At 47.5% G+C, this 18,250-nt stretch overlaps 1 protein-coding gene across 2 annotated transcripts in view; it reads right to left on the bottom strand.

The window, feature by feature from the left end:
• Positions 1–1,601: 1,601 nt before the first annotated feature.
• The window catches only part of ILRUN (inflammation and lipid regulator with UBA-like and NBR1-like domains), a 94,627-nt gene continuing 77,978 nt past the window's right edge, over positions 1,602–18,250 (bottom strand). For both annotated transcript variants that reach the window (XM_046639523.1, XM_046639521.1), the window contains one exon: positions 1,602–4,935. In XM_046639523.1, the coding sequence (XP_046495479.1) occupies positions 4,900–4,935 (36 nt within the window). In that variant the 3' untranslated portion in view covers positions 1,602–4,899. The remainder of the gene's footprint in view (positions 4,936–18,250) is intronic.

The following is an 18,250-nucleotide window of genomic DNA, read 5'->3' as shown; positions in this document are numbered from 1 at the left end:
TCCACCCCCAAGACAAAAGCTAAGCCGAGAGCCCCCTCCCTGTCACCTAGCCCCCGTGGGAATGGCTCAAGCCAGGAGCTACCATCAAACCTGCTCCCTCTCCCAGGGCCTGGTGACTTCTTGACAGGTTACAGCCCCAAAGACAAACAGATTCTGCCAAGCAAATAACTGTCCAGCAGTGGGGGTTTTGGGGAAGGCCTGGGAGTGGGTCTCAGCTGCCAGAAGACCCAGGTGACAGACAGGGTGGGGGCCCCTCTCCTGCGAGGACTTCCGTGGGCACCTGGAAGGAAGCAGGATGCGGGTGGACAGTCCCGCCACTGGGGGCGGAGGCAAGGGCGCTCACCCCAGGGGTCTCCGGGCCAGTCTCCCAGGCTCCCTCGCCCTGGGCTCTGTATCAGGCTATACGGAGAAAGAGTTCTGCATTCAGGCCCTTGGGCCAGGAACAGTTCTTTTGTGGGGTCTCCGCGTCTCTCATGCACTCTGTGGCCACAGGTTCCCTTACTGAGCTGCCTACCGGGAGAAGGCCATGGAATCCCCTTCCCACAACTCCCACAGCATAGATGGCCCAGCTCACACCCAGGGCCACCATCACTTAGAACACACAGCTTTGACAGCCAGGGTGGAGGCCAAATTCTGGGGTCTGCAATTAAGTGAAAATAATGCCGGCATCTGGGAGTCCTGGGTCATGGTCTGCAAGACTCAAGGAACTCCCTTCCCTCTCTGATCTCACTTTCCCTTCAACACAGAGGGGTGCTGATGTGACTGAGGACAAACTTGAGATCTGAGCTTTTAAGAGTGTTACAGACAACAAGGGATGGATCCAGTGAACCCACCATTTGCTGTGTTATCTGCCACTTAAGTTTCTTTCATGCTATCTGACCACCTGTATAACTGACCACCCCATCTCCTGGCCAAGGTCCCAGGCCTGTCTCACATAAGTACATGGGATAGGTTCCAATTTTGTTTGCCAACTGCCTGGACTGTGGTCCCTACCTGACTCTCAGGCTCCCAGGCCAGTCTGCAAAAACTTACCTAATCCAGATTATACCAGAAGGAGCACCTAGAGCAACCAGGACCTATACCTAACCACCACGGGAAGAGGCACTCCCTCTTCTAAATCTAGGATGCTGGGGCCCAGTGGGGACTGAGGACGACAACTCCCCAGCTTGGCTCTGCTTTCCCAGTGGGGAAGAGGCCTGTGCAGCTCTGCACTCTTCCTGTGCTCGTCCTGCACCCGTGCCGTGTGCCTGACACAGTAAAGGCCCAAACAATGCCTGCTGGCTGGTCAACACTCACTTGGCCAGTACTTGTTATGTGCTGGGGATAGAGTGGTGCTCAGTGGACGCATGGTACCCTGGGGGCCTAAAGGCCACTGGAAGCAGTTTCCTCACCTTTCTGGTCACTGGGAGCCAGAAGGGCAACAGATCTAATTATAACCCCCGAACTAATCTCCCAAACACATAAGGAAACTCAGGGTCTGTTTTCCCATTTGCAAAAGGCAGAAATCTGGAGACCAAAAAGTGCACATCACAAAGCCACTGTGGGGCCAAGCAGGTACACAGGGCTCAGAGGCGCAATAAAACTCAATGACACACATGAAAACAGGGTTTTGTGTGTGTTAATTTAATCATACAAATATTCATTTATACAGTAAGGAAAAACCTCCTCATCTTCATCTCCTCCCAGGCACCATGAGGCCCCACCACAAACGCCCACCCAGCTTGCTTGTACACACCAGTGTCCAGGCGAAGGGGCAGCCATCGCTGCTCCAGCACTCACCCAAGAAAACAAACAAAAGGCAAGGCAGGGTGGGATGGGGAATCAGCTTGCATTTCTGAGCCCTGGCAACCCCACCATCCGCTCCTGCTGGGGCTCAGACTGAATTTGGGGAGGTGTTTTTTCTCGTGCCTACTTCCCACCTTGGCCACCCTGCCATCCTCGGGCCACACCAGCTGTCTTGGTGAGGTTCTCTCCAGGCTGGAAGCGCCTTTGATGGGCTTAAGGTTACAGCCAGTCTTTACTGGGGGAGAGAAGGCTGTTTCTTGTAGAAAAATACCCCGAATTCAACTGTCCCCATGGCAAAAAGAAAAAAAGGCATGCACTCGTGCACACACATCCACACACACCTCACTCCATGCACACAGACAGGTTCTTCCCAAGCCTGAGCCCCTCTGCCTCCCACACTGGGCTCAGGCCCCTTAAGGATGGTGCCTGCCTCACCTCCTGGGTGGCAGACACTGGTGATCCTGCCCAGAGGCAGCCTGCAACTTGGTGCAGAGCCCAAGAGGAGCAGGGAGTACTGGGGCTGAGAGGGTAGCCTCTACCACCCGACTAGGCAGGGGAAGAGAGGGGCTCTAAGCATTGCTCACAACCCAAACCACTGATAGGAGGCAGAATAAATGGTACTGATACCCTCCTGGTCCTGGGGGAGCCATGGACTCCCTCTGCCCCTACTCTAAGGCTTGCACTTGCTCTGGCCCTCTGCAAGGAACTCACTTCTCCAAGGATGTGCACAGAAATGGTTTGTTCTTGGAAGGGAAGCCAGCGTGCCCGGGGACAGCCAATGTGCTTCCCGGGTGAGGGTGACTATAAGCAAGAGGAGCAGGACGCCTCTGGTAGGGCCAGCCCCACTGCTGGTGGCCTATGAAGCCCCTGCTGAATAACCACAGGCAGCCCCTCCTGGGAAACGGGGCAGGGACACCCAGTGTGGGGCAGATGAGGAAGCCAGGAAACCAGGGGATGTAAAACCTCCCACGACTGCCAGGGGCAGCTGGAGATGTGCTGCTTTGAGGGCTGTCAAGTGAGGAGAATGGCTGGGCATGTGTGGGCTCCAGGGTGGCAGAGTCCCAGGAGGTTGGCACCAACAGCAGTGGCAATCTGGGCCTAACAGAGTCCTCAGACAAAAAGCCACAGTGAGCCCCTGGCTTGGGCCAGCGGTGGCCTGGGCACCCAGCAGGGGCTCCTCTCTGCTCTGCTTGGGAATGGGGCATTCATCGTGTGCATAGAAAGTGGGTGCTCCAGTGTGAGCCCCAGTCCAGCCCCAGACTCCGCTGCACTGCCCTTCTCAGCAGGCTGGCCCCACCCTCCTCCAGGGCTTCTCCAGTGGACCAGTTTATTCTTCATTTTTTGGGAGGTGGGGAGGTGAAGAGGGAATTTCATACAAGCTTTTCTCCCACAATCAAGCTTTAAAAAACAACAGTCTCAGAAGAGAATGAGGAGGAACAAACAACACACATTTTTGGAACTCAGACACCCAGACAGAGACAGACAGGCAGGCAGACCCTCACCCACACCCAGGCTATATGACCCCTGCAGCCGCTCATCACCTGGTCTCCCTGCTTGTCTTGCACCCCCAGGGTGGGTGGGGGTGTGGTAACAGGCAGGCGACCCTGCAACCGCACCCTAGATTCATATCCCTGGCTATCAAACCAACTAAGACTCGAGGGAAGGATGGGGTGAGAAGAGAAGAGGGACTTTGCATATTCTTGTATCTTTGGCAGATAGCTGTTCTAGCCTGGTTCAAGCTTCCCATGGAGATATCCACATCTCAACCTGCTCAGAGGCCAATGGGGCCACCTGCCCAAGTGAGAAGACAGCCAATCAGCCTCTGCTTGGCTGGATTGCACGTCCCCCCACCACCCCATGCGCCGCCTTCCACCTCGCAATAATCAAGCATTCTGCTCAGGGCGGGGGTTCCCTCATTTCCATCAAAATGTGGTCTCCAAGATCATGTAGTCAGTAACTGTGGCCCTTACACATGGCAAATTCCCCATTTGCGGCTGTGTTTTCATACCTTAACAGCTCAGCCTCCACTAACAGGCTGTGAGAACACCAGAAAGGATAACTGGAGGGAAACACGGGGAAGGGAGTTGTGTGACAACAGAGAAGCATGGGACATCTTCACACTCGCCTTCTGCACACTCACTGTGAGCTGCACCAACACCCGTGTGTGGGTGCAAGTGGTACACACATAGACCCAGCACAGAGCCACTGTTCCCAGAGCAAACAGGAGCCAGTGTATGAAAAATCCAAAAGAGCAGTAGGCATGATGGCATTTCTCTCTGCCAAGAGAAACAGGGAAGAAAAGCAATTTGAATTGTTACAAGTTGTGTAGAAGGACACCTCTCGGCCTTAGAAACTCCCAAGTCACCCAAGATCTGTCCTAAAGGCTTCCCGTTGGCCACATAGGGAAGTTTGGTCTTCAGAGAGGTTCTGATGATAACAAGCCACAGGGTTGACGAATACAAATGTCAAAGGTGTAAATCAACAGAAGGTTAAGGAGAAAAGAAGAGGAAAAGGGTGATAACTCATTGGCTGATGCCATTAAAAACAAATGGGGTCAGAGACTTCTGGAGTCATGTGGCACAGCAGATGTCCTCCTGTAGTACTGACCCACAGAGTCCCCAAACGTGCCACGCCAGCTTTTAACCTGAATTGGTTCCAGAGCAAGCAGCTATTCTATAAAGAGTATGTTATCCCTTATCTAAAAAAATAAAAGTGGGGAAAGAGGGAAGAAAATTAACATGTGCTCAAAACTACAACCTGTCTGTAGGCAAAATAATTTTTGTTTAAAAAGATGGCTTTTTTCCCCCATTTTAAACTTATTTTCCCTTCCCGAGTGACCTAATGATTTGTTAGACTGACGCCTAATAAACAAAACCCAAGGTGGCTGCATGGATTTCTTCTTGGTAGCCTCAACACCATTCCTGCAATTCAGCATTCACACATGCATACTGAGTTTACTCAAAACTAGTCTGTTCTGCTTCTTCCTCTTCTTCCGGGAAGGGGGTCAGAGCCAGGGGTCTGTACGATGTGGTCTGCAATCCAGAGGAACCCCTTGCCCACCCCCCCCAAAGTCAGGCCTTCTGTCTTTTAATTTTTCTTCTTGCTGACACCCGTTTAGGACTGGCCGAAGGGGTAAGGCCCGTGGAGCCCCTGGAAGAGAGTGAACACAGTCAGTGACGGTAGACACAGCAGGTACATTTTGACAACCAAACCAAGTGAAACAATCTATGGTTCCCAGTGAGCCAAAGGAAGCCCCAAGGACCCGACAGGGCCCAAGGGTTATCCTTGCCACACAAAACCTCAGGAGGCCAAAAATTGGCACATTTCAAGTTGCTAAGTGTTCTTCTGCAATCACACCATCTGAACAGAGGGGAGGCAGAGGGAGAGACTCCTCATCTTTCAACTTCTAGGTCACTTGGTGCCAACTTTCCTCCACCCTGGTCACAAAGCCTTCCTTCCTTCTTGAAAGACTGTCTCAACCCCTCTGCTCAAGGTCCCTGTACATCACTTTCTGCACTGTAACTTCAGAGGGAGGCTACTGCTGGCTAACGACACTTACATCAACAACAAAAAAACCACAGCAGAGGGGCTGGCCCCGTGGCCGAGCGGTTAAGTTTGCGCGCTCCGCTGCAGGCGGCCCAGTGTTTCGTTGGTTCGAATCCTGGGCGTGGACATGGCACTGCTCATCAGACCACGCTGAGGTAGCGTCCCACATGCCACAATTAGAAGGACCCACAACGAAGAATATACAACTATGTACCGGGGGGCTTTGGGGAGAAAAAGGAAAAAAATAAAATCTTTAAAAAAAAAAAAAACTACAGCAGAAAAAGCGATTGGCTACTGGGCACCCAAGTACCAGGCATGGTACTAGAAGCTGCTTTGCGTACCTGGTCTTTAATCCTCACCCCGAAAGCCAGGTGAGTATTATTACACCCATGTGACTAATGCCCATTCAAGTGCAGAGACTAAGAGACTTGTTCCAAGTCACATGTGTAGTAAAAGGCAGAGCCAAGATTCAAACCAAAGTCTGATCTTTGTTTTCCCTACATTGCCTCTCCCTTGCCACATGATGATAAGGTTTATTCCAACTTCCCAAAGGCATTTCCAGGCTGCTTGGCTGGGTGGAAAAGGCTTCATGGCCTTGCTTTTCCCTTATGTTAAAAATGAGACACCAAGATGTGCCAACATCAAAAGCAGCTCCAGGAACTCACTGGAAGATGACCTGTGTCTCCCTCTACCTTACCCCCTCCTCCCAGAGTACCCTCCTTGGAAAGACCCAGTCAATGCCAAGACCGAGGAGGGTAAAAGTATCCAGTGACCAGCCTCACTAGGGTCCTACACTCCAAAGTGGCCCAGGAGCAGCAGGGCCCTTTGACCAAAGGGACTAAATGGGCGTGGAGAGCAGGTGCCTCGGCCATAACCAAGACAAACGACCACGGGGGTTTCCCAACCCTTGACAACTACCTAAAGAATCTTGAATCCAAGCACCACTCGGGATGAGGAGCACAAGAATGACTGAGGTGACATTTTTCATTAGTTTGATAGGATGTGGGCAGTCAGAATTTGACTGCCTTAAAAAATGACACACTTCTTTGAAAAGAAATAAAAATGCTTGGTTGCAGGGCTGCCAGTTGAGTTAGAATCCCTTTTCAGTATGACTTTGTCTGTCTGCTGCAATCTCTCCCACACCTAGCACGGTGCCTGGCCCTTAGCAGGCACCCAGTAAGTATCTGTTGAATTAGTAACTAAGGAGGACAGGCACTTCTCAGTCTACCACCTGGAGCGTCAGACCCCTCTAAGTCACAGGAATACTGGCCCTTCCAAAACCAAGTTTTTAAACAGCTGCTTAGGCCTGGAGATATAAGTGTCTGGGTCATGCCTTCCATCTGGTCACAGCCTCCAGGGTCCTGGGAGAGGCTGGGCTCTCTGGAGATGGTTAGCTAGGGATGCAGAACCCTCACAGTTTCCACTGCAGTGTGATGAAGGTCATGCAGAACTGGGAGAAGGAGATCTGAGTTCTGCTCCCGGCTTTGCACCAGCTCACCAAATGACCTTGAATAAGGTCCCATCCCCAGCCCCTTATAGGATCCTGTGAGGTTCCTCCTTAAATCTTTCCAGATTTAAGGTTCTAAAAACCGAAACAAAGTGCCTGGCTCAGGAGGCTGAAAAAGAGTATTCCAAGAAAAAATGCCCTTTGATCACGCTTTTAAGCCAGAGGTCAAAGCTGTCAAATGTTCTTCATAGTTTATTCATAGTTTGTTCAGTGGAAAGCACTGAAACTGCTTTTGTTCCCTCCTCCCCCTATCATATAAAGCCTCAGAAGACCAGGAGTATGCCTGTAGCTGCCTGTGGTGTCATTGAACAAGAAGTTCTGAGGAGGTGAATCTGGGGGAGGGGCAGGCCAACACTGACGGAGCGTCAACTGTGAGCCAGGGGCTGCGGTAGCAATTTAACATCTTCTCTGTAATTCTCACCAAGATCCACGGAGACGAGTACGATCTCCAAGTTCAGAGAGGGGAAGTAACCTGATCAAGGGCACAGAGCTGGAAAGTAGAGCAGTGGTGCTTAAAATGCCAAATGCCACAGTCTGCCAGCCTCGAGCAATCTTGCCTCCAGCAGGCAAGCCAAGGCTGTCACCATCTCAGTAGCCATGGCACCCACCCACTCAAAGGAGTATGGGCTGGGGTAGCAAAGGACTCTCAGATTCCATTTTGTGGGGCCTGGTTGGAGGCCAGAAGTGGAAAGTAACAGAAGCTTAAAACAAGCTGCTCTCAGTACTTTCCAACAACATTCATTCATCCGGAACAATCCAAGGAAAGCAATAAAAGTTTCGATTCCCCTAAGACTTAGAACCAATAAAATGCTCAAAGGTCTCTGTGCAGGAAAATGTGCACAGAGAAAAGAAAACTTGAAAAACAAACAGCATTTGTTTTCTATGAAATATTTTCCCCTTATCCTAAATGTAACTGCTTTCCAGACCAAAGCTCCACACATTTCACATGGGCCTTTATAAAGCAAGTACCAGCCTCTGACTTGTCTGGAATGCTTGGAGATAGATAAAATGGGTCCTACACAATTGGCAGAGAGAGGAATAAAGACATGAGCATTTTCCGATTTCCACTTGAGGGACCCAGCCTTTAGACCATTCAGCGTGGTATTTAACTAGCTTAGAGGACGGAGTCACTGTTGATCCTCTGTTTACTGACTGAGGTTCCATGCCTTTTGGAAAGAAAAATGCTACATAATTCCCTTTCACCCAGAGAATGGCACATGGAGTTGCTGATGTTTAATTGGTGCAGAAAGGTGGCTTGAGGAACAAGTTCTATTTCCCTTCCCCCCCAAATTAACTACCATCACTTCAAGGAAGGGAGAGGGAGCCAATTCTATTTCAAAATCACTTCATCATCTAGACTCCCCACATGCAAGATTATAGGTGTCACAAGTGGATCACAGAACAGAGGCAATGCAACACCTGTTGTAGAGGAAAAAAGCTTGGCAGAGAGTCCAAGAACAGCTTGGTCAGGGCATCTTATGGCAGGAGGCCAAGCAGTAAGTGCCTTTCCTAACAGTGGGATGGAGGTATATTCAAAACGGGAGGCCCACTCACACTTTAGGTTCCACTGCGGTTCCTAGACCCTACGTAACTGGTTTTGATGGCAAACGTCTCCAACCCTAGTCTAGAAGTAAAGTGCAGCAAAACAGATAAGGTTCACTCTCTGCTGGGGCCCAGCAACTCTTCAACTTTTATTTGTAGGAAAAGCAAATGTCAAATATTTTAACTAACCTGCATCACTGACATCTCTCCTGTAACAGTGTGCCACTACTAATAAGGAAAACAGACCAAGAGACAGATGCATCGGATGGCACTACAGAGCCCTGAATTAAACTCTGAACAAAGCAAAAATTGAGGAAATCAGCATGATTACAAAACTCCATGAGTCTGAAGTACAAGGCCACCCTCCTCTCTCCGAGGAATCACTCTCAGCACATAGGGAACAGAGGCAAGGCAGGATTTATCCACGCTAATAGAGGGTATGAACAATCAAACCCAGAGAAGAACTCCTGTATCTGACTCGGGGTCTAAAGGCCGGTTCCCCAGGGCCTACCCAACTTGCATGGAAATAGGTTTTCAAAGGCTCCATTTCTTGGAGTAGCTCCACTGCTGCTAGGGGACGAGAAAGTGTTGCTGGTGAAGGAGAGACAGTCTTTAGGTCCATGGGGGTTGAGGCGCTGCCTGTTTGTCTCAGCCTCCCTTAAACTTTTCACTGAAATGCTGTCACAGCTGTGAGCCCCGGGACCTAAGTTTTACTTCGCTACAGGGCAAGTGAGCTCTCTTAAAGCACAGACGCTCCATACTTGCCAGCTAAGACACAGGGGTCCCCCTGTTTGCTGGTGTCTGGGAAGAGACCTTGGCCTCAAGCCAGCTGAATGATTACAGTAGATGGGCCAGGTCCTCAACTGCACTTCCATGATGGAATAACTACTGCGAGTCACAATTTGGCTAATTCTCTAAAATATTTTGAAAAGAGAACACTTACGGACATAAGAGTCTCAAGCTCAGTCTCATTTATCACAATCTCTCTCTTTTTTTTTTTGCTGGGAAAGATTTGCCCCAGGGCTAACATCTGTTGCCAGTCTTCCTCTTTTTTTTTTTCTCCCTTCCCAAAGCCCCAGTATATTGTATATTCTAGTTGTAGGTCCTTCTAGTTCTTCTGTGTGAGCCACACATGGTTACTGAGCGGTGTGGTTCTGTGTCTAGGAACTGAATCCAGGCCGCCAAAGCCAAACGTGCTGAATTTTAACCACTAGGCCATCAGGGTTAGCTCCATCACAATCTCTTGAACTGACAATTTAAGATCCAGTACTTGTTCTCAAAGCAAACCTAAAAATAACAACTAGCACTCTGCTTTGTTGTTCACAATAGTTTATAGTTGCCCTTGTGGAATAGCAGAATCACTCCTAGCCAGTGATTTGGTTATCACTGATCTTATGTGAGTGTGCACCTGCAAGATCTTAAAAGTTCTTCCCAAAATTAAACAGAAATCAAAATAAATTTTCCAAAAAGGAGTACTAAAAAACTGTCACTGAGAGAAAATCTGAACTGTATGCTAAATTACTAAAAAACAAGAAACTAGTTTTGTTTCAGCTAGAACATTTTTTTTTAAAGATTTTATTTTTCCTTTTTCTCCCCAAAGCCCCCCGGTACATAGTTGTATATTTTTAGATGTGGGTCCTTCTAGTTGTGGCATGTGGGACGCTGCCTCAGCATGGCTTGATGAGTGGCGCCATGTCCGCGCCAAGGATGCAAACCGGCGAAGCCCCGGTTCACCGAAGCGGAGTGCACAAACTTAACCACTGGGCCACAGGCCCGGCCCCAGAACATTTTTTAAAACAAGTTTACTCATCAATTTTCAACAATAATAAGTACAGTGTTACCAGAAGAGCAAGGTGCCCTTTTATGAGGGTGGAACCTGTTTCTGCCAATTATTTGTGCCCTGCACACAGTAAGACTCAAATATAAGTAAAATGTACTGTGAAATATTCTGTTTTCTGACCTTCCAGGAAAAAAAAAAGAAGGCTGAAATTCCTAATGAAACAAGGATGTCTTCTGAGGGCTTTTTTGGGTTACTCTTTGCCTATGTGAAAGTTTGTTGTTTAGAGAAAGCACTTGGAAACTTTCACATACCTGTCTTCGTTTTGCTTTTATTTGTGATTTGATTTAAATAAATAAAAAGGTTTACACAGGTTAATAAAAAGACAGGAGTGTTTGCTGCATGGCTGTGAAATAACGTGCTCGCCCAGTGTATACTGATAGCAGCATCGGATAACACCAAGAGGGCCCTCCTCCATCTCATTTCCTGGGCCAGTCCCCCTTTGTGCCTCACTCACCTAGTGCTCCTTATGTACATGGAATGCAAACACAGAAGAATACAGAGCTTAGTACTAAGTTCTGTCCTGATCCTATACCACAAACATGGTGTAGTGAGGCCCACTCATAGGGCTGGCTTGGTTGGCAAGGGCCAGAGAGTGACGAAGCCCTGATCAAACCCATTCGTCTCTCATTAATTAGAAATAAAATAAAGTCTGTATTGGAGTAACGGGAGGGCAGCAAGGATTCTCTAAGGAGTACTCAAACCAGGGCGCCTCCCTTGATGGCTGCCGACCACTCAAGGTGGTATAAGCCACGTCAGCACAATGGGAACTTCCGCAGATGCTTCAACACTGGTGTTCAAGCCACTTTCACGTGACAGTCCTCTAAAATTTCAAAGATGGATTTGATGCAGTGGCTGAGGATTAGTGTGAGAACCAGCCAAAGAATAAAAAAATCTACTCTTATGCATGAGGGTTGATCACAGGGCAGGCGAAGTTCACAGCCTTCTGGTTGTGCCAAAACTGCGTAAAAGCTTGACTCAGTTACAGGTGTGCTGAACTAATTTTTCAAAAGCCCTATAAAACCATTTTTTATACCTACCTAACACAGTTTTCTGTTGCTCTTAACTAACTTCTCCAGTCCTGCTTAGGACCTTCTCATCCATCCATCCATCCTCCCTCTACCCATCCATCCAATCCTCCATCTTGCATCCCTCATTCCTCCTCCCTCCATCATCCATCTTTCCATCGGCCTTCCACTCTTCCTGTCACTCATCCTCCCGCCCATCCAAAGCTCCTGTAGCCAAAGGCAATTCCCAGAGCCTTCACCCACCCTCTGCCAAATCAGGAAAATCATCAAGAAGAATACAATCCAAACATAATTGTCAATGAAAACACATTACGTAAATTTCTGCAAGGAGAAGGAGGATAGTGGCTGAGTTCAATTCTCCCTTTCAGTAAAGACTTCAGAAAAAGCTATTTGCTACCTGGACTTCTAGCCCCAAAGATCTTGTGTAATAGCAAGGGTGACAGAATCTAAGTGGGATGCTGGCAGACAGAGCTCTCTCATGGTCATCTCCTAGGGCAGAGGGGATTCCTAAAAGGGAAGAAAGAACTGATAAGAATCTCACTGAGGAGGAGATCGAAAAGGAGAAAAGCTTACCAAAGTTCCCACCCTGTCGCCATTGGTGCTGCACTGGGATCCTGCTGAGGCATAGGGTGGGCTGCTGGTCCCATTTCCTCTCAGAATTTCCACTCAAGCTCCTGTATCCTTCTGTCAACTACCCTTCCCTTACATGCTATGGTCTTCGCTCATCTATTTTACAATTAATTCACAGCATTACCACCCCCCCACCAATGGCTGGCTGACTGCGGGAAGAGAATAAATTGTCCCTCCTTGGTCCCATTCAGCCATATTTGGTTTCTTCTTGCCACTCCCCTGCTCAAAAGCTTTGTTGGCACTCTGTTTCCTTTCACATTAAAAGTGAACTTTCCTTGGCTTGGTTTTCAAAGGTCTTCTTCCAAAATTCACCCCACCCTCTCTAAGCACACCTCACTCACCACAGTCAGGCTGGCCAGCATCCCATGAACACACCCTGCCTGTGGTTGCCCTGCCTTCCAGCATGTGGTTTCTTTTCTCTCTAATTCAGTTTGAATCTATTATCCACCAAGGTATCACTTTCCTTGCTACTCCAAACCTCACTGCTTTCCCCTTCCTCCAAATTCCTACGAGCACTTAAAAGTCAAGTGGAACTCAACAGACTCCATCTTTACTGGCACTCATTCGTTCCTATGAGCTAGTCACATCTATGTAATCAGACAGTAATTTCTTTGAAGATAAGGATTAGCACAGGCTGAGCACCTATTCACTTACTGGCTGAATAACAGCAAGGCTATCTCTGCGTAAAGCAAACAGTTTAAACTGGCCTTTGGGCAGTAAAATCACAGCAGAGAGCCCAAGACCCTGAAAGCTTTGCAGGTGAACCGTCCACAGCTTTGGAAAGGGTCTAACTTTCAGCTGAGCTTTAAGGAAGCCCACAATTTCCCCCTGAGGTACCACATCTCTTAATCTTACATTCTGCAGCACCTGGTCCTACCAGAGTACAGTTATAGCAGACTTAGCTGAGAACAAGTCATTTGAAACCCGAGCATCTACACCAGGAGACAAATTCTCACATTTTTGAATTACAGTTATCTGTTTGAACCCGTAATTTCACTAGTCCAACTTTGAGAACTTTTTTCAGAAATTAAAATGTTGGGGCCAGCCTGGTGGCGCAGTGGTTAAGTTTGCACATTCCACTTCAGGTGCCTGGGGTTCACCGGTTCCGATCCCGGGTGTGGACCTACACACCGCTTGTCAAGCCATGCTGTGGCCAGTGTCCCACATGTAAAGTAGAGGAAGATGGGCACGGGCACAGATATTAGCTCAGGGCCGGTCCTCCTCAGCAAAAAGAGGAGGATTGGCGGCAAATGTTAGCTCAGGGCTAATCTTCCTCAAAAAAAAAAGAAAAAGAAAAAAAAGAAATTAAAATGCTAAATTCAGAGTATAGGGAAGAGAATGTGTTCTTATAACCAAAAGAAAATATGCTGGCAATCTTGAGAACACTAGCTCTGTTTCAGCTATAAGACTGCCCAGGGTCAGATCAGTCTAAAACAATGCTCAGAGCCCTAAAGCAAAGAAACTGGAGCTGAACAGCTTTGAAGCTGTTGAGGTACAAAAGGGAAAGTTCCTGGAGATACTTTTTATTCTCAGTCAGATAGTAATGTTACAAACAACAAAAGACATTTTCTAAGGTTCACAGTGTTTGCTTGATTTATTTGTAAAATGCACATATGACCCATGCCAATGCAAACACCAATAAGACTGGGAGGGCTCTACTGGCTCCGCTGGGTTTTCAAGAGAAAGTCAACGGAGTATCATCCAGGCTTCCTGGCAAACCCCTACTGGGACGGAACGTGCTAATCTGCCGGGGGTGGGGGCAGGTTCCTCAGTTACTCTGCACTGCTACCTCCTTGGCCACAAATGTTTTTTGTAGCTACCTCCTTGGCCACAAATGTTTTTTGTAGCTCCCAAAGGAGGTCTTTACAACCTGACACTAGGTGTAAAACCACCTTCAGAGAACAGCCAACAAACAGCTTCTGCCAGCAAACCTCATCACAGTGCAGTCTACAAGAACGTTAGATTCAACCTGGGCTCCTGGGTTCAGCCCACGGCCCACCCCCAATCTGCTGTGTGAAAGTGAGCAAGTCACTTACAACTTCCTTATTATTTTGTCAAGTGAAAAGAGTTAACTACAAAAGTCATGAAAGTGCTATGAATCAAGAATAAGAATAAATGCAATAAGGGTGCTCTGGATAACACGAAGGGTTTGTTTACATGTTAGACAGAGAGTATTAAGCTCAGTCCCCAGACCTCTTCTCCTTCTATACCAGTGGTTTGCAAGTAGGGGGATTTTGCCACCTCCTGGGGCATTCGGCAATGTCTGGAGACATTTTTGGTAGTTACAATCTGGGGTAGGGACGTACTTCTGGCATCTAGTGGGTAAGGGCCAGGGATGCTATCAAACATCTTACAACACATAAGATGCCCCCTTCTAGTTACTCAGGCCAAAAACCTTGGTATCATCTTTTACTCTCTTCTCTCCTACATCGCCTTCCGACCCATTAGCAAATCCTGCTAGCTCTAGCTACAAACTAGATCCAGACTCGGACCGCTTCTCCTACCTCTGTCGCCACCACTCTGGTCCAAACCACTTGCTTTTTTTCACCTAGATGATTGCACTAACTTCCCTATTGGCCCCTACTTCTATTCCTGCCTTGTATTCTCCTCACGAGAGCCAGAGTGATCTTTTCACAACACTAGTCAGGTCACATCACTCCTCTACTCAAAACCCTTTAACGGTTTCCTTTGTCCCTTAGAGCAAAAGCCCAAAGCTTTATAAGGGCCCACAAAACCCTCCATGACCTGGTTTCCGTCCTCTGACTTTGTCTCCCTCCACTGTCCTTCTCCTTCACTCTGTTCCTTGAACAAAACAGGTAAACTTCCACCTAAGGGCTTATAGTGGCTGTCTCTCTGCCTAAAATATTTTTTCTCCAGACAGCCTTTGCAGAAACAAAATCCAACTTTAAAGGGAGTAAGATATCCCCTAAGTACGTTCTAGTTCTAAAATACTAAATATGTTGAAAGGGTTATTTTAAAGTTGTTCCAGAAAAACAAAACTCCAGAGACTGTATCTTTTGGTCACAACCAAGGAATACAGACAGGTTTTGTGACTTCAAGAGGTGTGGGCATTACTGTCACAGGAGTGAGTTAATGGAAATTTCTATGTCAACAAAAAACTAAACCCAAGTGACCATGGAAGTTAGGGAATCCATTCCCTTCCTGGATGCTAGAGAGAAAGGCTGATTTCTGTAGCTTCCATAATAGCTTGTGGGAGAGCGGTTTAGTAGCAGAAAAGTCACATACTATTTGGTCAATAATTGGCTTGGTCCTCATTTGAAACGCAGTAGCACAATATAGAAAGCATGCTCTCCCTAGCCCACAGCTGTCAGCTGCGTGTAAAAATAAATTAACAAAAATGTGAACTTGAACATTATCTGTAATTGGGAAGCAATGTAGTGCACTGTTAAGAGAGCAGGCTCAGGAGTCAAAATCAACTGCTTTTGTTTGTATCCTGCTTTTACCACCTTCTAGCTGCATGACCTTCAGCAAGTCATGCAATCTGTGCACCTCAGGTCTCCACAACTGTAAAGGTATAACAAGAGTACCAGTACTGTGGTACTGTTGTGTGGACTAAGTGAAGTAATGTATGTCAAACACTGAGCCTGCTGCCTCTGGGGAACAAACACTGGGGGCTGGGAGGTGACTGGCACTTTTTGCAATAAGTTCTGTAGAACTACTTGGCTCCTTAAACTAAGTACATTGATAATTTTAACAAGAAAACTTAAATTTAAAAAGTCCAGGCACCGGCCCCGTGGCTAGCGGTTAAGTTCAACGTGCTCCACTTTGGTGGCCTGGGTTCGCAGGTTTGGATCCTGGGGGCAGACCTACACCACTTGTCAGCCATACTGTGGTGATGACCCACATATAAAATAAAGGAAGACTGGCACAGATATCAGCTCAAGGTGAAATTTTCCTCAGCAAAAAAAAAAAAAAGTCCTCAGCACAGTGGTTGGCACACAATAAGTGCTCAATAAATGGTAGTTTTACAGCTCTGACTACTGCACTTTCATTGGCTTCTGCATAGGAATAGCATGCTTTTGCTACTTGTCCCTTGCCAGGTAAAAACACAAGCTGGATAGAATATCAAGTGACACAAGTTTTCTTTCCAGCTTCTCTCAGAGCCATCTTTAAGCCTTTCATGGAAAGGGTCTGTATCTGAGAACGAAGACTCAGGTTTCATAGCAGTGGGAAGGTTACACTGCCCTCTATTGCCTCACATAACCATTAGCCCAGCTAAGGACACCAACCACCTGCCTTCTGCTCAAATTCAGCACCCTCTGCACTGTGCAAATGTTGGGCTCAATTGCACTGAGTTGCCCCAAACCCATCCCTTATTATGTCAAACTGGCTGGCTACCTTAAACTAGATAATAAGATCCACAAGCCATTACATCCTCAGGCCCATAGAGCAGACCTGCCTTTTCCAAACTTCCCCTGTACCCTCTACAACGATGTCTAAACCCTCACCTGAACAGAGGGAAAACAGCTCACCTATGCCTTAGTCAACACAGACAGCAGCAGGTTAGAAGAGAGTTGATTTCTGATGTAATAAAAGCAGCCTGACTCCTCTAGCTCCAGAGACAAAACGTACTAAGGGCGTCAGAGAGAGAGAGAGAGGAAGAAGAGCAGGTGGGAATGTGGGCAGGCAGGGCAGATGGCACTCGGCAGTGGCTGACGCTGGCAGTGGCTGACGCTGGAGGAGCGCGATGAACCTCCCCACAAAGATAATAGCAGGTTTCGCCTTCGGAACTAGCACTTGGCGGAAGTAATAACAGCAGCTCAGACTGTAATCCAGTTTAAAGGAGGAGTGCTGTATGACATATACCAGCTCCAACATTTTTTTTAAGTAAGAACAAACACAAAATAAGAGCCATAGTCCAAGTAACAAACTAAAATGAATTTGGGATTCTTTTCAGCTCCCCAGTACAAATTATTACTCTGTTAGAGAAAGGAAGCAAAGCATCTGGCCATCCGAAAGAACAGCCCCTCGGTTTTTGCCAGCCATCCTCTTACTCCCAGTTGTCCTCAATCAGACCATTTGGTTGGTGTCTTATTCCTCTGTATGTCTTAGAAAACATATAGAGATTTTAAAAATTACAGAAAAAGAAGTATCTAACTTAACAGGACTTACTCTCCTTCCACACCTCTATAAACTGTTTTTCACTTCTCTCACACTGTCCAAACAGGAGCTATCCTGGCCTCCAGAGATGAGTCAGAGAGCTGGAATTCATGCCAACACTAGCCTTGGGTCAAAAGACTGAGCATCTACCCTACTGTGACCCTTTGTCCTCAGAGGCTCTTGAACTAGTCACATTAAAAGGGTTCATTAAAACAGCACCTAACCTTCACCAACACTTGATCTGACTGTTCACCTGGGACACGTCAGCCACAATTGAGCTGACAATGAAGCCAGCCAATTTCTAACAAAAGCAAGGAGTCAGATTTATGGATCTCTGGAGCAGGTCAGCATATACTTACTTTTCTGACTCCCTCTGACAGCGCTCACACAGGGAGAGGCCAGGCAGGCCCTCTGGGCTGTGGGATGGAGTTAGGGCTGGTGTTTCCACCCAGAGCTTTCCCCTAGGCATGGAGCACTGAGTCTAGAGAGCTTATGGGTTGTCAAGGGCAGCTGGGGAAGGGCTCTAGGGGTGTCCAGTTCCTGGAATGACAGATATGCCATTATGCTGGCATATCCACCCAGTCCTCATATGTATGAAGCAATTTTTTCATTTTACCCTACCAACCTTAACAAGTTAAATTATAACTATGGAGGCAGCAAGAAACTCTACCTGCCTACTAAAACTGTGGTCATAGGCCTCCAAGAGCATCATGTTCTTCCCCAGCCTTAACGGCAGGCAGGGAATTTCTTTAGAGTAAATCAAATCTATTGCCACCTCAGTGATCCCTAACAGTAGGCCATCAGGAACTCCTCCTACCCATCCAATAAAGACAGGACCTGGAGTGAGCTGAAGACACTTGCCCCAACTCTAAGAGTCCCAAGAGTCTCTTTCATCCTTTCCACCCCTCCATAAATAAAAGGGTGCTATTTATTATAAACACCACATGGTTTGTACACCCCAAGAGTTATAAAAACAGTTTTTACTTTTATCAACCAGGAAAAGAATTCACTACTATAAGGACTCAACAGACAAGGAAATTCTTCAAAAAGAAGATGGCACAGGCAATCCTCAGTTTACATTAGAGCCGCTTATCTTAGTTCAACTCTGCTTCTTTCACGCCTTGATGATACTGAGCATCAAAGCAGTTAATGGTTTCACTCAACACAGCCTCCAGCCCAACAGGAGGGTCTAGGGAAAGCCCAAGCTCACCTATTAGGAAATACTTTTTAGTAATGTGGCACCTAGATTTGAAT

This window comes from Equus quagga, chromosome 15 (assembly GCF_021613505.1).
Source record: "Equus quagga isolate Etosha38 chromosome 15, UCLA_HA_Equagga_1.0, whole genome shotgun sequence".
Lineage (NCBI taxonomy): Eukaryota > Metazoa > Chordata > Mammalia > Perissodactyla > Equidae > Equus > Equus quagga.
This window is presented reverse-complemented; position numbering and strand designations above follow the sequence as displayed.